The sequence below is a fragment of the Symphodus melops genome, assembly GCF_947650265.1.
Source record: "Symphodus melops genome assembly, chromosome: 22".
NCBI lineage: Eukaryota > Metazoa > Chordata > Actinopteri > Labriformes > Labridae > Symphodus > Symphodus melops.
In genome coordinates this window covers 18,834,374-18,854,944 of record NC_136712.1, presented here as the reverse complement: position 1 = coordinate 18,854,944, position 20,571 = coordinate 18,834,374, and the positions used below count along the sequence as shown (strand labels likewise).

The 20,571-nt window shown below is 47.7% G+C and overlaps 3 protein-coding genes across 4 annotated transcripts in view; 2 read left to right on the top strand and 1 right to left on the bottom strand.

The window, feature by feature from the left end:
- Positions 1 to 8,727, top strand: part of aldh1l2 (aldehyde dehydrogenase 1 family, member L2) — an 11,169-nt gene extending 2,442 nt beyond the window's left edge. The window contains exons 3-23 of the mRNA XM_079334665.1: positions 885 to 1,119; positions 2,006 to 2,171; positions 2,276 to 2,377; positions 3,352 to 3,441; positions 3,681 to 3,815; positions 3,894 to 4,019; positions 4,103 to 4,194; positions 4,669 to 4,816; positions 4,911 to 5,030; positions 5,111 to 5,238; positions 5,312 to 5,462; positions 5,547 to 5,617; positions 5,860 to 5,965; positions 6,109 to 6,196; positions 6,295 to 6,388; positions 6,473 to 6,572; positions 7,327 to 7,425; positions 7,494 to 7,659; positions 7,770 to 7,875; positions 7,957 to 8,156; positions 8,286 to 8,727. Of these exons, the coding sequence (XP_079190791.1) occupies positions 885 to 1,119; positions 2,006 to 2,171; positions 2,276 to 2,377; positions 3,352 to 3,441; positions 3,681 to 3,815; positions 3,894 to 4,019; positions 4,103 to 4,194; positions 4,669 to 4,816; positions 4,911 to 5,030; positions 5,111 to 5,238; positions 5,312 to 5,462; positions 5,547 to 5,617; positions 5,860 to 5,965; positions 6,109 to 6,196; positions 6,295 to 6,388; positions 6,473 to 6,572; positions 7,327 to 7,425; positions 7,494 to 7,659; positions 7,770 to 7,875; positions 7,957 to 8,156; positions 8,286 to 8,341 (2,579 nt within the window). The 3' untranslated portion in view covers positions 8,342 to 8,727. The remainder of the gene's footprint in view (positions 1 to 884; positions 1,120 to 2,005; positions 2,172 to 2,275; positions 2,378 to 3,351; positions 3,442 to 3,680; positions 3,816 to 3,893; positions 4,020 to 4,102; positions 4,195 to 4,668; positions 4,817 to 4,910; positions 5,031 to 5,110; positions 5,239 to 5,311; positions 5,463 to 5,546; positions 5,618 to 5,859; positions 5,966 to 6,108; positions 6,197 to 6,294; positions 6,389 to 6,472; positions 6,573 to 7,326; positions 7,426 to 7,493; positions 7,660 to 7,769; positions 7,876 to 7,956; positions 8,157 to 8,285) is intronic.
- Positions 8,728 to 9,410: 683 nt separating this feature from the next.
- On the bottom strand, positions 9,411 to 11,810 carry nopchap1 (NOP protein chaperone 1). Its single transcript, XM_079334666.1, has 4 exons — positions 11,554 to 11,810; positions 10,855 to 10,929; positions 10,305 to 10,438; positions 9,411 to 10,221 (listed from the first exon to the last, which is right to left on the bottom strand). Exons 1-4 carry the CDS (start codon positions 11,612 to 11,614, stop codon positions 10,045 to 10,047), a joined length of 447 nt encoding a protein of 148 aa, XP_079190792.1. The 5' UTR covers positions 11,615 to 11,810; the 3' UTR covers positions 9,411 to 10,044.
- A 1,138-nt stretch (positions 11,811 to 12,948) lies between these two features.
- The window catches only part of slc41a2b (solute carrier family 41 member 2b), a 28,299-nt gene continuing 20,676 nt past the window's right edge, over positions 12,949 to 20,571 (top strand). The window contains exons 1-6 of one of the 2 annotated variants that reach the window (XM_079335389.1): positions 12,949 to 13,076; positions 14,285 to 14,957; positions 16,194 to 16,301; positions 18,556 to 18,627; positions 19,006 to 19,150; positions 19,373 to 19,519. In XM_079335389.1, the coding sequence (XP_079191515.1) occupies positions 14,424 to 14,957; positions 16,194 to 16,301; positions 18,556 to 18,627; positions 19,006 to 19,150; positions 19,373 to 19,519 (1,006 nt within the window). In that variant the 5' untranslated portion in view covers positions 12,949 to 13,076; positions 14,285 to 14,423. Of the gene's footprint in view, positions 13,081 to 14,284; positions 14,958 to 16,193; positions 16,302 to 18,555; positions 18,628 to 19,005; positions 19,151 to 19,372; positions 19,520 to 20,571 lie in introns of both variants that reach the window. The other variant, XM_079335388.1, reaches the window with a different exon arrangement.

Below are 20,571 nucleotides of genomic sequence, written 5' to 3'. Positions count from 1 at the left end.
AACCACAATGTTAAAAGTGAGAGAGTGAGAGTGAAACTTCATTTAACCCCCGACACACTGAATAAACTCTCCTCTGTGTGTGTGTGTGTGTCTGTGTGTGTGTGTGTGTGTGTGTGTGTGTGTGTGTGACCCCCTGTAAAGTAAACAAGATAAAAAGCTGATTCAGCAGCTTCACCCGATCACGGAGGAGGTGTGAAGAGAAACACCGAACCTTCCCCCGACTCACCAAATGGTTGAGTGATCAGCAGCTTTGATCATCAGAGTCACACCCCTCACCCGCTCCAGCACCTCGCTCGCCACCCCTCCCCTTTGACCCCCGAATCTGTCCCCCGCTCGCTCAGGACCGTCTGTCCACCACGCGGTTCAGCTCAGCTCAGCTCAGTTCGTCTCGTTTCGTACCGTCCGACTTTACAGCCCGGTGTCCAGCGAGCGGCCCGGGATGGATCAGGACAGTCTGGTTCTGTAAAGTCTGATCCCAGAGGGGTCGGAGGGACTTTCTCTGGTATTCGGTGAAGATCCCCGACCTCTCCTGTCTCATGTCGGCCTACTTGAATCTGCTGTTACGTCAAATCAACATGACGTGTTTCTTTTTTAATTTGGAGGCAGAATTTTAACTGGATCAAATCAAATATCTAAAAACACAAATAGAGTTTTCTGCCTGTTATACCCCACTCTCTCTCTCTCTCTCTCTCTCTCTCTCTCTCTCTCTCTCTCTCCCTGATGTGTGACTCTGTGGCTGTCCTGCCTCTTCAGTAAAGGCTTAAAAGCCCCAAAAATACCTCAAACATATTTCCACTCGTTGGACAGGAAGTTGTGTCCTGCTCAGTGAAGTGAAGGACGATGAATTTAAAGATTTGTTGTGACTCTGAACTCTCGTCTTCCAGCCGTGGCTGCAGAGAAGGACGGGACGCCCGTCTTTAAGTTCCCTCGGTGGAGGTTGAAGGGGAAGCCCATCCCGGAGGTGGTGGACGCCTACAAGGCGGTGGGCGCCGAGCTCAACGTCATGCCCTTCTGCTCCCAGTTCATCCCCATGAACGTCATCGACCACCCAGCGCACGGCTCCATCATCTACCACCCGTCCATCCTGCCCCTGCACAGAGGAGCGTCCGCCATCAACTGGTGAGCCTCTGTGTTTACAGGCTAGCACATGCTAGCTAACAGCAGCTACACCGGCTTCCTCGCCAGCGCACGCAGGCCAGAGTCAGACTCGGGTTCAGGTCAGAGAGGTGGAGGTGGTTAGCTGCTATTTGTCTGTTTCACAGGAGGATTAAACCAGTTCAGTTTGACCCCCCCCCCCCCCCCCCCCCCCCACAGTGAGCTGGTTTTCTTATCTCTCCTTTTGCCCGCCCGTATGCGCTCCACCCTCCCTATCTCTCTGCTCTGTTATCACTGTGTGTAAATGAGTAGCTTCTGTTTGTTTACAACCGTTTCAAACAAAGAACACGTTGACAGAATGAAGTTTGACTGTGTGTGTTTACTTTAAATATCTCTCATATTCTGTCAGTCTGTGGAACCTCGAGAGCTGCTCCTGATCGTTTTAGAACGCTGTGTTTCAGCTGCTGTCTCTTTAAGGCCCGCCTCTTTCTGATTGGCCAGAAGAAGGAGGGGGGGGGGGGGGCAGAATGCTGCAGGGCTGCCAGGGGAGGCCTGCTCTCCAGTGTTTATAGAAGAGAGTCATGTAAAGATGTTCTCGTGACGTTCTTGGTTTCATATCGGAGGAACGATGGCGTGGAGCCGTTTAGCGCCCCCTGCAGACTCGTCCTGGAATTACTCGGACATATTTTTACCTCATGAGCTGAAACTTTCACCCAGTAGTTTGGGCATCCATCATAGTAGTAATTAAAAATGTGACATATGAGATAAGAAGTTGTTCAATGAGGGTTTGATGTCTAACAGTGTTTGTTTCTTTATCTCTTCTACTTCAGGTTTATGATCCTCTACCTGCTTTAAACATACGGGCCATGGCACGTCTCCAACTCATTCTCTTTTCTCTGCGTGTCTGCAGGACTCTGATCCAGGGAGACGAGCGAGCCGGCTTCACGGTGTTCTGGGCCGACGACGGACTGGACACGGGGCCGATCCTGCTGCAGAGGGAGTGTGCTGTGGAGCCCAACGACACCGTGGACTCGCTTTACAACCGCTTCCTCTTCCCAGAGGGCATCAAGGCCATGGTAGGCAGCCGCTGTTATTTCAGTCTGCGTCACTTCCTCCTCGTAGCCGAGACTCCTCACACACTCACACACGCCCTGCTCTGTCTCCGTGTGTCCCGCTGCAGGTGGAGTCTGTGCAGCTCATCGCTGATGGGAAGGCCGCTAAAGTTCCCCAGACAGAAGAGGGAGCGAGCTACGAAGGCATTCAGAAGAAATCCAACGCCCAGGTGAGACTCCTCCCTTTGCTTGCTGTTTCACATATCGATGCACATCCTCCCGCAGCAGTCATCTTCAACTCACATTTACTCCTCTACACAAGCATGCAGGTAAAACATTACATGACAGCGTTTCAGCAGTCAGACGACTGACCTGCTAACATCAGGTTAGCTTTGTTAGCCTTGTCTAACATTTTCTTTTAAGTACGTTTATGCAGCCTAGAAAAAAAAACCCATATTGGCCAAAATGATCTGTTTCACACTCGTCTAATTACTCGAGTAATTTCAGGTAAATATGGTCAAATTTAGCACGAAGTAAAAGAGCCGAGTGAAGAAGCTGATCCATGTCGGAAGTCCTGTAAATGCAGGACTTACAATTATCATGCTATGCTATTTCTTCCTGCACTTAACTCTTGGTGTGTTTATCCAGTGTACGCTGCGCTGTGATTGGACGCTGTGTTGAAAGTGTGTAACTCTCTGATAAGTCTAAACTTCCTGAAATCTCTCAACAATGTCGTCCCATTTCTCCTGGATTGGGATGTGAAGCCTCAGCACGGAGTAAACATGATTCCTCGTATCAGTATCTAGCAGAGCAGCTGCTGTGTGTGTTGACATGATTCATTATTGACTCTGCGTGCACGCTGAAAGCCTCCTCACACAGACGCTCTTATATCATGAAATAACACCTGCAGTCAGCAGCATGGAAATGTACAGAATATGTCAGCTTGTGTGTCCGGCTGCTGTTTGTCCCACCCTGAGAGCGAGCGAGAGAGAGAGAGAGAGGCAGAGGTGGGGGCTAATCTTAGCCGCCCTCTGATTGGTCGCTTGGAGCCACATTGCTGGCAGAATGTCTCAAGATGCTATTCTAAGCTGGCGGGGTTGTTTTCCCCACATGTCGAGCTGCAGCCAGCTGTTGGGTCTCCCTCAGATTCTCAGAAAGTGGGCGTGAAAATGAGCCGTCAGCATGTTGACTCTCTGTCCCTCAGGTCAACCTGGCCCAGCCAGCGCACGCCATCCACAACTGGATCCGTGGCCATGATAAAGTCCCCGGTGCCTGGACTCTCGTTGACGGTCAGGTGTGTTTCCTGGAACACACACACACACACATACACACACACACACACACACACACTCCAGTGCCTGAAACGTTTTGAAGTATGACTTTTCTGTTTGAGTGATTTTAAATCTTTAAAATGTTTTCGTCTTCGTGCTAAGCTAACTGGGAATCATCTCACGTCCCGCTTCGTGAATCTGGAACCACACGGTGAAAATGGCGGACATTAAATTTGTTGTTTTTCTCTGTGCTGTTCGTCAGTCCGTGACTCTGTACGGATCGTCCATGTTGGGGGGGTCGGCACCAGCCGGTCAGCCGCTGGAGATTGAGGGTGCGTCGCAGCCCGGCCTGGTCACCAAGAAGGGACTGGTCCTGTACGGGACTGATGGGAAAGCTGTGAGTCTGCTGGGATGATCGACACACAGCCGGAGGTGACTCAGCGTCACGTGTCGCTGACTTTGTGTCTGTCCACAGCTGCTGGTGAAGAACCTGCAGTTTGAAGACGGGAAGATGATCCCCGCCTCCAAGTACTTCTCCTCCGGAGAGAGCTCGAGCGTCGAGCTGACTGCTGACGAGAAGAAGATGGCCGAGGAGATCAGGGCGAGTCCACGCTCACTTCACTTTTTCTACAGGTAGAGTCCGGCTCTGTAAAAGGTTCTAACCCGTCCATGTCTCTGCAACAGAACATCTGGAAGGCCATCCTCAGCAACGTCCCGGCCATTGAGGACGCCACCGACTTCTTCAAGTCTGGAGCCGCCTCCATGGACGTGGTCAGGTGAGACGGGGCGCTTCTACTGTTACAGTGTTTTCTAATCAATAAGGAGACTTGACTTTCATCAGACTCAACACACAGTCTCAGTCTCTCTGTATTTATTTTGTCCCTTCAGTCTCCCCGTAGATAGTTGTCCTCAGAGTCACATCGACCTTTGTTACCGTTCCTTTGAGATGTTTGATGTCACTTCCTGTTTCTGTGGTTAACTTCCTGTCCTCACCTTTCTTCTGCTAGAACCTCGGTTGAATCCAACAAGTATAGACAATAAAAATAATGTGAAATTAAAGCCAAATAATTTTTATTTTTAAACTTGAAATATTCCAAATTAAAAACCCGCCTTTAATCATGATTAACAGCGAGTCATGTGACAGCTGGAGTTACTCATTTATACATTTCCTCAGAACAGAAACTACAAAGTTAAACAGCACATGATGTGTCTGAGATATCTGACTGATTTTTTAACCCTCCGCTGCCCAGGCTGGTGGAGGAGGTGAAGCAGAAGTGTGCGGGCGTGCAGCTGCAGACGGAGGACGTGTACATGGCCACCACCTTCCAGGACTTCATCCAGATGTTCGTCCGCAGGCTGAGAGGGGAGGACCAGGAGGAGGAGCTGGTCATCGACTACGTGAGCGAGCTGCTTTCATTTAGAAAAATAACCAAAGTCAGATTTGGACTTTCACATCAGGAGGTCGGTGGTTCATTTTGTTGGTTGTTCACAGGCAACCAAAGAGGTGAACAACATGACCCTGAAGATGCCGAATCAGTGCTTCATCAACGGCAGGTTTGAGGACGCGGAAAACGAAAAGGTCTACGACACCGTCAACCCTACCGATGGATCTGTGAGTCACGCCGACACGCCGACCCAAACAAAGCCGGTTTTAAATGTCCTCGCACTAACGACCGGAGCCTGTCTCACCAGGTCATCTGTAAGGTGTCCTACGCCTCGGTGGGAGACGTGGACCGGGCTGTGGCGGCGGCCAAAGACGCTTTTGAAAACGGACCGTGGGGCAGGATGAACCCTCGAGATAGAGGAAGCCTGCTGTACAGGTGAGTGGCTCCACCTAGAGGACAACGTTGGTATCACAGGTCTTTATGAAACACCGTGTCCTCCGTCCTGCAGGCTGGCAGACCTGATGGAGGAGCACCAGGAGGAGCTGGCCACCATCGAGTCCATCGACTCGGGAGCGGTGTACACGCTGGCTCTCAAGACGCACGTCGGCATGTCCATCCAGACCTTCAGATACTTCGCCGGCTGGTGTGACAAGATCCAGGTAGGTGTAGAAGTCAGGCGAGCAAAGAGCAGGGGAGAAAGGACGACGTGAGACAGCAGAGACACGTGTGTTTGTTTCATGCAGGGTAAGACCATCCCCATCAACCAGGCCCGGCCCAACCGCAATCTGACCTTCACCAAGAGAGAACCTCTGGGGTAAAAAAAACATCTGGATCGAATAAATCACACCGACAAGAGTCTGATTTGTAGCTGTGTTTCCGTAATGCTCTGTGTGTGTGTGTGTGTGTGTGTGTGTGTGTGTGTGTGTGTGTGTGTGTGTGTGTGTGTGTGTGTGTGTGTGTGTGTGTGTGTGTGTGTGTGTGTGTGTGTGTGTGTGTGTGTGTGTGTGTGTGTGTGTGTGTGTGTGTGTGTGTGTGTGTGTGTTTGTACTGTGACAGAGTGTGTGCCATCGTCATCCCCTGGAACTACCCTCTCATGATGTTAGCGTGGAAAAGTGCCGCCTGTCTCGCGGCTGGAAACACGCTGGTTCTTAAACCTGCACAGGTCAGCACACACACACACACACACACACACACACACACACACACACACACACACACACACACACACACACACACACACATGTTAAACCTCAGTGTGCTGAAGACACTCTTGCGTTTGTGTCTCCTTCTTTACGACATGGACAGGTCACTCCGTTGACGGCGCTGAAGTTTGCAGAGCTGTCGGTGAAAGCTGGAATCCCGAAAGGCGTCATCAACATTCTGCCAGGATCAGGTGACTTTAAGAGAAGGACGGAGGGCGTTACAGCGGTGAAAAGATGGCCGCCTCTCTGCGCACTCTTCATGTTTAACTCTTTGTTTTGGTCCTCAAAGGGGGGATGGTGGGACAGCGTTTGTCCGACCACCCAGACATCCGCAAGCTGGGCTTCACGGGCTCCACGCCCATCGGCAAACAGATCATGAAGAGGTACCGCCTCTTAAACTGGCGACGCAGCTGATTGGTTGATGTGACTGGTTGGTGGAAGCTAACGCTGGGACTTTTGTGTTGCAGCTGTGCGGTCAGTAACCTGAAGAAGGTTTCTCTGGAGCTGGGGGGGAAGTCGCCCCTCATCATCTTTGGAGACTGTGACATGGACAAGGCTGTTCGCATGGTGAGAGAGAGAGAGAGAGCGAGAGAGAGAGAGAGAGAGAGAGACACAGAGAGAGAGACAGAGAGAGAGACAGAGAGAGAGAGAGACAGAGAGACACAGAGAGAGAGACAGAGAGACACACAGAGAGAGAGAGAGCGAGAGAGAGAGAGAGACACAGAGAGAGAGAGACAGAGAGAGAGAGAGAGAGAGACAGAGAGAGAGAGACAGACAGACAGAGAGAGAGAGACACAGAGAGAGAGGGAGAGAGACAGAGACACAGAGAGAGAGAGACAGAGAGAGAGAGACAGAGAGAGAGAGACAGACAGACAGAGAGAGAGAGACACAGAGAGAGAGAGAGAGACAGAGACACAGAGAGAGAGAGACAGAGAGAGAGAGAGAGAGACAGAGAGAGAGAGGCAGACAGACAGAGAGAGAGAGAGAGAGACAGAGAGAGAGAGAGACAGACAGAGAGAGACACAGAGAGAGAGAGAGACACAGAGAGAGAGAGACAGAGAGAGAGAGAGAGACACAGAGAGAGAGAGACAGAGAGAGAGAGAGACAGAGAGAGAGAGAGAGAGACAGACAGAGACAGAGTTGGACTTTAACCACGGTCCTGTTGCAAAAATAAAGGCGTAAAAAAAGCTGCAGCCACGAACAGAAACGTCGTTTTACTAAAGTTGAAGTTGGATATAAAATACGAGAGGAGAACCCTAAATATTGAGTGTCGGTGAGAACACACACTCCTCATGGTGTTTGTGTGTTCTCTCCTCTGCAGGGCATGAGCTCTGTGTATTTCAACAAAGGAGAGAACTGCATCGCTGCAGGACGTCTGTTTGTGGAGGAGTGTATTCACGACGAGTTCATCAGCCGAGTGGTGAGTGAGACCAAAACATCCCATGATGCACCTGGAGAACGCCAGTTTGATACCTCTTGTCTTCTCAGGTGGACGAGATTAAGAAGATGAAGATCGGAGACCCGCTGGACCGCTCCACAGACCACGGCCCGCAGAACCACAAAGCCCACTTGGACAAGCTGCTGGAGTACTGCGAGGTGGGGCTGAAGGAGGGCGCCACGCTGGTGTACGGAGGCAGACAGGTGGACAGGCCAGGTAAACACACACACACACACACACACACACACGGCCTCCTGAGGAGAAGGTGTGCAGCTAACGAGATCAGCCGTGTGTGTTTAGCAGTCGATGTGGTTATTTCCCTGCAGGGTATTTCATGGAGCCCACTGTGTTCACTGGCGTGGAGGATCACATGTTCATCGCCAAAGAGGAGTCCTTCGGCCCCGTCATGGTGGTGTCCAAATTCAGAGACGGGTAAGTCATACATCAGCAGTTCAATCCGAGTCCCTGACCCTAGGTGACCTCTCTCGTCCGGTTTACCCTTCGACCCCGCAGGGACGTGGACGGCGTGCTGCAGAGAGCCAACGACACGGAGTACGGCCTGGCCTCGGGCGTGTTCACCCGCGACATCAACAAGGCCATGTACGTGAGCGAGCGGCTGGACGCCGGAACAGTGTTCGTGAACACTTACAACAAGACCGACGTGGCCTCACCGTTCGGAGGCTTCAAGCAGTCCGGCTTCGGCAAAGACCTCGGTAAGAAGAGGCGCACTTCTGCGTCTGTCCTCAAGAGGGCCCCGCCCCTCCCTCCTGCTGTTTAAACGTAGATGATTGTTTATTATGGAGCCAATTAAAATGTTTTCTGTTTTCTTGTCTTGTCTGCAGGAGAAGATGCTCTCAGTGAATACCTCAAGACCAAAGCAGTGACTGTGGAGTACTGAGCCTCTCCTGACGAACTCTGAGCCACATCCGTCTGCTTCAGTCAGACATCCAGCTACATTCTGCAGGACAGTGTGTGTGAGCGAGCGTGTGTGTGTGTGTGTGTGAGCGAGTGTGTGTGTGAGCGAGTGTGTGTGTGAGCGAGTGTGTGTGTGTGTTGCGTGAATGAGAGGAGAGCTTTGTTGTTCATCTCAGTTTGGACAACGTGCCCGTCTCTCCTTGGCTTTCTTCGTGGAAAAAAAAAAAAAAAAAAGAAGTCACCATCATGAACAAGAGACGCCTGCTTTTTACCCCGTCTGTGTTTCTACACATCAAACCGAGAGTTGGAGCCGAGCCCGACTGTATTTTTAAATAAACGTGTGTTTTATGTTAAAACACACTCACTGTTGTCACCCTGGAACCTTTTTTTAGTACGTTTATTCAATAATTAAAGAAGCCGCTCCATGAGGCGGCGAGCTGCAGAAGAAGCTGGTTATTTGTGAAGAATGTGACTTAATTGTACATATTTGTGGGTTCAAATTGATGAAAAGACAAAGAAGTATTTGGAAGCGCTCCTGCAGACTGCACGCACCAGCAGCTGCAAAACAAGCTGTAATGGATGAAACCTCCTGGGGGGAAAAGTATTTCACATAAAAGCAGATCCTCTGAAGTGCTCGTTTTTATCTCGAGGAAAATAAAACCTGAAGTGTGTTGTTGTAAATCCACTCTGATCCTGTATTTGATCATGTCTATAAACCCCTCTATTTCAGCCCTGCTCAGAACAGGCTGTTTCTGTGTCTGTAGCTTTAAATATGTAAATGAGCTGTGTCTGACCACGCCCCCTCTCTGGAAGGGCTCGGGTGTACTCGCTGCTTTCTGGCTCCATGTCCTATTGTTTACGGTGAGAAGGCAGACTCAGAGGGCAGAACAAACACCTAGCTGTGGGAGGGTCACCCACCTGGGGGAGGGGCTACTGCCCTTTGTGATGTCATGAAGGGAACATCTCCAAACGGCCTGTTTGAGCACACATTTTCTGAAAAGTGTATTATTCTCATTTAATAACAACCAGGTCAAAATATAAGTGCTGCTCAGTGACGTGGAACAAACTCATATTTATTGACAGAACAAACAAAAGGCCGATTTAAACCGACTGATGGAAGTTGAAGTTTCTAGAAAAAATAAAAGATTCTCTTGTCCTGGAGGCGAATCGTCACATCGGTTAAATCTAGGATGCATCTTTAATTGCACATTTCATCAACTTCCAGCGAGTGGCTGCATGTCCAGAAGCTCCATCTGTCTCTTTGGACTGGTGTTTTTATTCTAACTTGAGGCAGGGGGACTGTTCAGGACTCACAGTGATCAGACACTTAGTATAATATGATAACATGCTGTGTTTGATCTCAGACATGGGAAAGAGCTGCCTGTTGTTAAAACTTGTTTACAGCTTTGTGCTTTTTTCTCTTTAATGAAATCAAAGTGATGGAAACGTGGCGTGCTGTGCACATCAGATAGATACCAGCTGATCATCACAGCGCCTGTCGTGACTCCAAAAGGCACTTCTGCGACTTTCACCGGTAAACGTTAAGTCATGGCAGTCACTGTGGTTTCCATGGCGATGAGAAGGAATTATCTGTTTCCACACAGCAGCGTCTGTGAGAAGGTTCATGTTTCATCCACGTCCCTTCAAACGCCAAAGAAGGCTAAAAGTCTGTGCGGCTCGACGGCTCTACTTCGGATCGACCATCTGGATGTTGACTTTCTTCTTCTTGCCTTTGTCTCCGGGGAATTTAAAGTTCTGCTCCGTGATCGCGATCTCCTCGTCTGAGTCCGAGTCCGAGTCAGAGGTCTCCTCTCCGTCTTCAGAGTCGTCGTCCGAGCCGCTAAGCTCCACCAGCGCTACGTCCTGGGAGAAATCAAAAAACACGAGTTGAACATTTCCAGGCTGCTTACTGACACGTTGTCTGTGTGAGCGGCGTGGACACTCACCATCTCGATGACCCGCTCCGCCTCCTCCACGCTCTCAATGTCAAAGCACCCAGCAGGAGCGTCCTCCATCTGCTGCTTCAGCTTCTCGTTGGCCTCGGCCATCTGAGGCAGGAAGCTCTGCAGCCGCTCCAACACTGGCGCACAGAAAACACACATCGTCACATCTCTGACCCTCGCTCGTTCTCCTGATTGATCGATGAGTTTGTCACTATATCGTAAATGTTTCAGAGAAGGATCTTTAAAAGAACGGGATGTGAAACATTCAGAGAGGGAGAGAAGAGAGAGTTTCTGCAGTCAGCAGCTCATTGAAATGTGAAACTAAGAGACGGATCCTCAGAATGGTTTTAAGCGTTGCTCAAGACTCACGGCACAGTTTCAGATCTTTGTTTAAAGTTTTAGTTTCAGTTAAATAAACTGTTTTCTATGTTTCAGTTGATATTTCTTCGTCAGCGCTGAAAACATTGGCAAAGACTAAATTGACCCTTCTTTAAAAAACAAAAAGAAAGGAGCTCTCAGCCTGACGTGATGCAGGAGACATGTTTAACCTCACCACTGCTCCGAGGGACTCTCTCTGTCTGCAGCGATCGCTCAGCGCTCGGCTTGAGGAGAAGCTTCTCATTGAGACCTGACAGAAAAAAAACATTCATTAAAAGCTGGACAAACATTTCAGTTACTGATTCAACAACGGCGCGACTTCGCTGTCTCAGTCTGAGAATTCAGTGTGCGACAGATTGGGAGCTCCACACACACACACACTCACACACTCTCACACACACACACACACACACACACACACACACACACACACACACACACACACACACACACACACACACACACACACACACACACACACACACACACACACACACACACACACACACACACACACACACACACACACACACACACACACACACACACACACACGGCGCTGTGCTCCTCTGCTCACTCAGCTGATCCTGTCTGGCTCTGTAACAACTCCATTCAAAAAAACTTTATTTGTCAAAGACGCACAGAGCAGTACATTAAGGACAGTGCAGATATACAAACATTAAACTAAAGAGTAAAGTGTCTTCAACTTCAGATGAAAGGTGAAACGACACAGTGTTATAAACATCTTTCGGTTACATTAACATCACAGTAATACGCTTTAAGTCTGAACAATTATGACTAAATACACACGCAAAGTTAAAACAACTGTATTTTAGAACAGCGTTCATCGATAAAACATAAATATAATTCAAACCTCCAGAGTTCCCACATGTCAGTAAAGCCTTTGAACTCGTTTTCTTCGTGTTTATTTCCATCTTAGATGCCGCACAGTTCTGTTTGTATCGACAGTCTATGGTATCGACATGTGAGTTCAGAGTGAGCCCAACATCCGGGTACTAACAATTTAAAGATCCGTTTATCTTATACAGCGCCCTCCAGTGGACGGGAGGAAGGGAAAAATGCAGACTGTGACATCAGATGATTTTATTTTACATCAGACGTACAATAATATTATACAACTACATAATAATCAGCTGAGATGCCTTTATTCGGCTGATATAATCATAACATCGAAAATCATTGGTCAACGTTCACTCTGCGGCTGCGCAGTACAGTCAAAATAATCTTGCATTCAGGTACTCCTCGGATGCTCGGAATTCACACACACACTTTAAATAAACATTTATTTTATTGTTCTCCCGAAAATTAAAGTTTTTCTTTTTGAGTAGCGCAACCAAACGTCATGAATAAATTATGTAACACCAAAAATGAATGAGCCACACGTTAATGTGCAACAAATGGTATTAATTGTCTCAGACCATCGCGCAAGTATTGCCCACTGGTCCATCAAACTTCTGTGTAATAGGCTATAAAGTATTTTGAATTTGCAAATCGGACACCAACATTTCCTGCGACTTTCTGGAAAACTGTAGAGAAATGTGATTTTTTTTGTGTGTCGGAAATTAATTTTTCCGATTATTCCGACGCGAAGTGAACGCACGAACAGTGTGGTGGCACTTTATGTTCTGACCCAAAGAGTGTCCAAATTTAAGTAAGACATCTCACGCGCATTATATATCGCAAAATCCGTCCGACACCGGCGATCAACGCAACGAAGTAAGTGACATTATTTAACAACACCAATAATAGGATAATCATTTGAAAAAATATTTAAATATTTAAAGTGAAAAAAATGTTATGTTCATATGTGAATGTGTAGCTGGTATTTTCAAATCGTCAAACTCAAGTAACGCGCCAATAATGCAATAGTTTACATTTTATACGGTGCAATATTTATAATAAAAATAATTTTATTTATAGAGCGCTTTTAGACAAAGTGCTTTACACATCTTATCTTACACTTCTGCAAGAATTTACATTTACATTGATATTTCTACGATATTCATTCAAATATATTGTGCTGCGACCTGTAAACAAGTCCTACCATACATAGCCCATCTTACCATAACTAGAGCTCCTTTTTTATTTTCTTCTTTTGTTGTGAAGCCAAATTATTTCGTTGTATAATTGTATAATGACAATAAAGGCATTATAGTCCCTTCACAATTGTATAATAACACAAGTCGTTCTATTCATGCTGACTACGTCGACGATTTTCCGATGGAGTGGTCAGTCTTTATATTATAGACGATCTTTGTTGGCTCCTGGTCTGACGCGGTTCTGCCAGCGGAGAGTCGCATCTTCTTCTCCTTCTTGATAAAATGTCTCCGTTAGCAGAAACCGACAGAAAATGAACAAAACGAGGCGGCAGCTACAGTAAGTAAGTTTCTTTTTGTGGTAGTCTTTAAAAAAAAGGCCCTGTTACTTTTATTCTGTTGGTGTAGACAGCAAGGAGCCGTGCTTCTTACTGTTTTGATCCCTGCACAGCTAGCTAACCTAGCGCAGCATTAAAGACACATATAAACACATATCGAACATTCTCGAGTCTCTTTAAGAGTCTCAGCTTGTTCTAGAAAAACACACTGAACACAATCCCACACCTGAGTCCCCACAGGTCATTTTTAAAGGCCTGGATAAAGATGAAAAGTTGAACAAAACGAACAAACACAAAATCTCCACCCAAAAAAAAAAAAAAAAACTAAAACAAAAATATAAGATATAATATATAATATGTGTTTTATAACATAGATATAACATGTTTTATTAGGTCTGTTAAATAGATACCACACTGTTATAGACCAATCTGCATGTCTGAACCCTCAGTGTGTTTTTTTTATTATTATTATTATCATCATCATCATCATATTATTATTGTTATTATTATTATTGTTGTTATTGTAACTCTTCAGTGTGTTTTGGTACCAATCAAAGATGGTATTAGATTGAATTATATTAGATTAATAAAAAAGGGACACTGCAATATATTAAACAAACAGGGGGAGTTAATCCAGACAGATGCAGGTTTAGATATTTTTTTTGTGTTTAACATTTAAATCTTAGAATAATCTTTAATGACATTTATGTGTATACAGTTCAGTGAATGAGGAAAGTTGCACAGTCACATTTCAGATGTGATTTTTGGGGGGCATCTCAGACTGGAGGGACCACAAAGTGGAAGTTGGTCTGGAGAGGGGCCAGACCTCTTCCCGAGTACTGCCGAAGTGCCCTTGATCAAACTGTTATTGACCACCTCACGATCATATCCGAGTTGACCTGTTAGCACTAAACTAAAGTGGGCGGGAGTTTTGGACAAAACGGCTGATTTTATTGGTGCAAGTGTTCCCAGTTTGTAGACATGTTTTTTTAATGTTCAAACAGAGATGAAGGATCTGCTCTGTTTTTATCTGCAGTTCATTTGAAAACAACAGCGGCTCCGTTTTTAGATTCTTCCTTCACTTGTTTTTGTTCCTGTTTTGAAGAAGTGAGTCATGTGCTCCATGACTGTGTAATAACATGTGGAGGAACGCTCCGGGCTGCGTTTCCCTGATATCTCACCGTCCTCCTCTTTGTCGTCTCTTCTTCAGACTGACGAGTCCCTGAAGTCGTTCTCTCATCATGGATGGTGCGGCGGAGCCCGTGTGAGCCGCTTTTACTCCGCGCTGTTTTCACGCCGCTCTCAGACTGGATGACAGGAGATGAGACTAAGCAGCCCGAGACCGCATCATGAGTATCCAGAGTCTGGGAGGAGCTATCGGGGATTCCCTGGGCTCTAGCCTGACGGTGCGTATGAGCGGAGCAGCTGGCGGCTGGAAACCCGTTTCTTCAGGGAGGATTGCCTCTTTATTCCAAACCATGGTGCCCACCGGGTACACCAAACTGCAGGAGGAGCGGCTGTCCATGGTAGACCTCGGAGCTAAACCTGAGACCGGCCCGCTCCAGAACGGCTACAGACAGGAGACGTCGCACACAGACGGCCGGCGGCTCCTGGACCGGGCGTCTCGCTCGTCTTTATCTCTGTCTGACGGTGGAGATGGAGGCTACTCAGAGACGGAGCCCATGCTGGCTGAGAGGAGGCTGTCGGGGGAGGAGGCGGATGCAGAGGAGGGGGAGGAAGAGGAGGAGGAGGAAGGCCAGGGAACTCGTGTGCAGAATATGCCCAAAGAGTCGCCACTGGCCATGGCGCTGCAGATCCTGCTGCCTTTCCTGCTGGCTGGGTTTGGAACCGTTTCAGCTGGAATGGTGCTCGATATTGTGCAGGTCAGCTGAGCAACAACAACACCACTATTATTCAAACAGCAACCGGCTACAGCGGGAGACAGGGTGCCACCAAGGTCCAAGTCCACTTTGAACCACCTTTAGTTTTTAGAGCGTGGCTCATTTTTTATTGTCGTCTCGAAGCTAAAGTCTAAAGGGCCAAAAACGCAGCTCGTCAGGTCGGCGGTAAAAACAAACACTGATGCAGCATTATTCTTTATTCTTCAGGAAATGTGTGTAAACCTTTTTAAATTACAGCAAAGATCAAACAGCCAAAACGTAAAGAAATGTGTCTCTCTGATCCTCTCCTCTTCACAATCTGAGACTGAGGATGTTTTATCCATCACAGCTGGTGTGGTTATCAGTAAACCGTTTGTACCCATTATGTGATTTAACCACATTTATTTGAACAGTTTTGGTTCAAACCAGATGCTAACACGGGAGTGGTTTCAGATCCCCCCACTCCCACGCCAGATTTCAACACCAACCCAGTCCCCATCCTTCACCGTCAGCTGTGTGAATGTGTCAGGAGGACGCTTCGCCTTACTCCCCATAACGCTGCATCTCGGCCTTTCCCACATCAGTCACACCTCCTTCTGCCAATCCTTTGTTTGATCGATGTCTCGGCTGCAGCAGAGTGCATGAAGCCTTTACTTAAAACTCTGGTTTTTCATTATTCCCGATTCTCCCGTACGATGTCCCGACCCGTCCCGACCCTGTGAGCTCCGCTCCCCGGGAGCCGAGCGACTCTTTCTGCCTCAAATATCAAAAGTTTGAGTGAAAAATCTGATGTGCAGCTGGTTTGACTTCAGACGGGTTCAGAGGAAGTGCATGTGGTGAAACTTTCACCACATGCACTTCCTCTGAAACTTTCACCACATGCACATGCACATTTTCACACTCATACAGAGCTGTGGTTGCTCCAGGATGGGGAAGTGGAACAATCTTTTGTAACAAGTCTCGTCTTTAAAATAATTATTGACATTTACTGGACAAAATAATCAACCAACAACCAGCCTGTTATCAAAACCCGGCTCGTCGTTAACGGCAAAAACACGAGAGGAGTCCGAATTTTACTCACGAAAATAAATCCTTTATTTCAGAATTCATGAAAACAAAAAAACAATCTGCAGCGGTGGTCATATTCAGATGCATCATGGGAAGTTTCCCAAACACAGGAGGGAATGAGAGCGTGGTGCGTTTGTTGTCTGAGTGTAACACGCTGTGTGTCGTCCGCAGCACTGGGAGGCGTTCCGCTTCATCACCGAGATCTTCATCCTGGTTCCTGCTCTGCTCGGCCTCAAGGGAAACCTGGAGATGACGCTGGCATCGAGGCTGTCGACAGCTGTGAGCAAACACACACATACACACACACACACACACACACACACACACCTACACACCTACACACACACACACCTACACACACACACACACACACCTACACACACACACACACACACACACACACAGGCTGAAGTCCACGTTTATTATTGCAGCAAACTGTCGGATGTGAAGCGCTCCTCCATCTTTCTGCCTCAGCTCTCCTTCCTCGTTATGCTGCTCCTCGGGGGGGGCACCAGGGGGGGGTGTACTCAGAGGAGACGGGGTGTTGATTTGTTTTCATTGTCAAACATGAGAGAAAATGGCGGCGGCGTGGTGGGAGTCTTAACACCAAAACATCAGTTCTGACTTTCTCCAATCGCTGCGTTTTTATGACCGTCTCTCTTCTCCGTGTCGAACTCTTCACCTCGTGAACTGAATCTCCTGGAGTCCAGGATGCTTCTCTCTACCTTCACTGCTGCTCTTATCGCTGCTCTGGATGGTACACATGAGGTGTGATGTCATTCTGGGAGGGGGGGTGTGTGTGTGTGTGTGTGTGTGTTTTTGTGTGGAGTTGCGTCATTGTTTACAGTTGTGTTTCAGTCCAACAGGCCGAGCCCGCTCCGCTCCGTCACTACAGGTCGTCTCTGAGGCCTCGTCCACACGTAGTCGGGGTTTTGTAAAAACGAATATCCTGCCGCCGTCTGGAAAAAAAAACCTTACATACACACGACCTCGTTTTTATAAACAACTTCATCCACACGTAACTGCAGAAGTGCGTTTTCAAGCACATTCAGACTGTTTCCAAATGTAAACACAGGTCGCATGTGTGACGTAAGAACATATTCTGTCGCAGGCAGGGACGCCCGGTCATCGACGTCCACATGCAAACACACAAACGGAGAATTCGCAAATCTTCACTTTGGTGGGAGGTTTTTAAAAGCTTCGTTTTTGATGCTGTAAATCTGCGAGAGGCCGAAACGTTGTTTTGTGAGATACCGGGCTACGTGTGGACGGGGTCTGAGACTCACGTGTGCAGCCTTTAAAGGAAAACACCGACCTTGCTTGTCGCTGTGTGGTGGAAGAGCTTTGCAGATTAGAAATGAGTGCAGGAATTTGCTGATGTGGAGTGGTGAGGGCTGATCCCCCGAGGAGGGAGGTGAGAGGACGAGGGAGCAGCCAGAAAGCTCATTTATTGCAGCACTTAAACGAGCGAGGGGAGGTGGAGGAGTGCAGACAGTTACAGCACATGATACCTTTCTGTTTTTTAAACGGCGTCACACACTGAGTATCATCAGTCGTGAAGAAACGAGTGCATGAAGCTTTCTCATGTTACTCTGCGTCTGCACGTTTGTGCTTGTGAGCGAGCAGAAGTCTCTCTTTGTTTGCCTGCGAGCTCTGCACACACAGGCTCCACATTCACAGCGCCGTGTCAACACTCAGTGTGAGCCCGTCCTGCTCCGTGCTGTCCACATCAACTGTTTGTCTTCCTGTAACTGTTCTGCTCAGACAGTGAGTCACAGCGTGGGGGGGGGGGGGGGGGGGGTCTACAGACCACACTGCACAACTGTTCTCACGTCCTCCTCTCTGGCTGCAGACAGTTCATGTGAGGAGGAACAAATCTTTCTTTTCATCCACTCAGAGGGAAAGTTCTCTCAAATTAAACAGAATGGTTGAAAGATAAACATTTTATTTGACTATTTAAAGGGATCATCTGATCACTAAATATAAGGCTTTAAAGTCTCATTGATAATTCTTCTTATTCCACACAGAGGAGCTTTACTTGTGTTGATGATATTTTAGTTGCTGGAGGGGAAGCAGAGTCTCGGACCCCTGAAACGCTCTGTGTTTGATCCTTCTGTGTTTGCATGCAGGACGGAGCAGTGTAAGCTCAGTGACCCCGGAGGCCACGCTGAATCCCCCGAAACAACATTTTGTCTGAGCTAAAATCTGAAGGTTTTTTTTTTTTTTTTTTCTTCTCTTTTTTCCACAAAACAAGACAAGAAACACAGTCTCAGGTTGTCACGTTAGGAACGAATACATGATCGATTTGTCGGCCCAGGTGAATCTGAGCAGATGAAATCGGGCTTCAGGACGGACCCAACGAGAGTGAAGTCACGATCTGTGTGTGTGTGTGTGTGTGTGCAGTAAGATGGTGTGGCCTTCAGAGGTCTGCTGCAGCTTTTAGAAGCTCGTCTGAAAAATAAGAAGAGATCAGGTGCATCGTCCAGCTGTCTTCACTCTCTGGGACTGAACTCGTCCCTCTCTCTCCTCACAGGTGAACGTGGGCAAGATGGACTCTCCCATAGAGAAGTGGAATCTGATCATCGGCAACCTGGCGCTGAAGCAGGTGATCACACAAACGCTGCTGCGGTGTCTCAGACCCGTCAAATATAACAAAGATATTTATTGACTTATGAAAACAGAGAGCACATTCACTGATGTGCTGATTTCACTGTGTGCAGCGTGACTCACAACAGGCTAATCATCTACCTGCACTCTGATAAACACAAGTTATATCGCTGAGTTGACGAGCGGTTTGTCTGATACGTTACGCAATTATCATCCGTCAGTCGTCAGGAAAGGTTGTGTAACGATGGACGTGATGTACTTTAACAATCCTGTTAATAAACGAAAGAACGTCTCGCTCGTTTTCTCTTATTGTGAAAGAGCTCACACAGTGATTCCTCGCCCCCCCCTCTCCCTCGCCCCCCCCCCCCTCCCGCAGGTTCAGGCCACCGTGGTGGGATTCTTGGCTGCCGTGGCGGCCGTGGTTCTCGGTTGGATCCCAGAGGGGAAGTTCCAGATGAGCCACGCTGTGCTGCTCTGCTCCAGCAGCGTTGCCACGGCGTTCATAGCCTCCCTGCTGCAGGGTAAACACACACACACACACACACACACACACACACACACACACAGAGTTTAAAATAAGCCGTTTAACGCCGTCTCTGCAGAGAAGCTGGGTCATAAAAGCAAAGCGGCGGTTTGCTTCTCCACATCCGTCTGCTCCGACTCGTTCAATAAGACGGGGCGAAGGACGCACGTGTCCTTAATGTGTGACGTCCCTGACTCCGCCCTCTTTCTGTCCTCCTCAGGTATCATCATGGTTGGTGTAATTGTGGGTTCGAAGAAGACGGGCATCAACCCAGACAATGTAGCCACACCCATCGCCGCCAGTTTTGGTGACCTCATAACCTTGGCGATCCTGGCCTGGATAAGCCAGGGCCTCTACAAGTGCCTGGGTAGGTGAAACACGGCTACGAGCTGATTGGCCAGCTTCACATCGGGACACTTTGAGCCTCGCCTCTTTAAAATTCACTTTTTCATTTGCGTGAAACTTCTTTCATCAACATCAGCTCAGCTTGTTGTTGTTGTTGTTGTTGTTGTAAATTAATAGCCATTTTATAGTTTATAGTTAAGACGGCGGCGGCGGCGGCGGATCATTAAGTGTAAAAATTAGAAATGAATTCTGTATTTTTTCGTAGTTTTTTTATTTATTTATTCGTGTGACGACGCAGCGTGTTCTCCTCTGTGACAGGAAGTCCAGCCAGCTGTTACAAAGAGAAGCTCCCTGATAGGATGAGACAGATCAGCTGATCAGGACAAACTGCCAGGAAGAGATCCTCAAAGTAGAAGTGAAATGAATGAAACTTTTTTTTTGTTTTGTTTTGGACAACAAACACAAAACTGTTAATTTTATAAAAACACTCATTAACGTATTAAACAAAAACCCGTTTTATGAGTAATATTCGATTCTTGTAAACAAAGAGACAACGTGGCCTTTTCCTCCGGGATGTTTGAGAGTTCTCTTTTGTCTGATTACACTTGAATGCAGCATTACGCCTTGATTCCACTCATGGTTTGATAACTTCTCCTGAATCTTTAGTTCACAGACAGTTCCAGAGTCGGCCAGTAGAGGTCGCTGCTGCCTCACTCTGGTGGCGTTTCCCTCCTGCCACACATCCCTCATGTTTCATTCACGTCACACACAGACCTATTAGTTTCCTCTGGTTAGCGCCTCACGCTAACTAACCCTGCCACCTCTCATTGCGTGACATAGATGTTCACCGTTATGAAGGCAGCGAATTAGCGCCGTGAGCTAACTGTATTAGACACACTTCAGATTTCACATTTCCACAGCAAGGCAGCGCAGCGAGACAGTGGCTCTGTTGTTCCCGAGTCAACGCCACGGCTTCTCTTTCCAGCTAAACTGGAACTAATGGTCACTTCACAGTCACTCTCCGCTAAAAGGGAATTTTAAAGCACATGATTTTCTTTTTGCAGATATGAACGT

Excerpts from the sequence above, each read along its gene's own strand:
- nopchap1 (XM_079334666.1), bottom strand. The coding sequence starts at position 11,614 with ATGGAAATAAACACGAAGAAAACGAGTTCAAAGGCTTTACTGACATGT. Across the intron at positions 10,930-11,553 it reads GACATGTGGGAACTCTGGAG|GTCTCAATGAGAAGCTTCTC; the intron begins GTTTGAATTATA and ends TTTTTCTGTCAG. Across the intron at positions 10,439-10,854 it reads GAGAGTCCCTCGGAGCAGTG|TGTTGGAGCGGCTGCAGAGC; the intron begins GTGAGGTTAAAC and ends TCTGTGCGCCAG.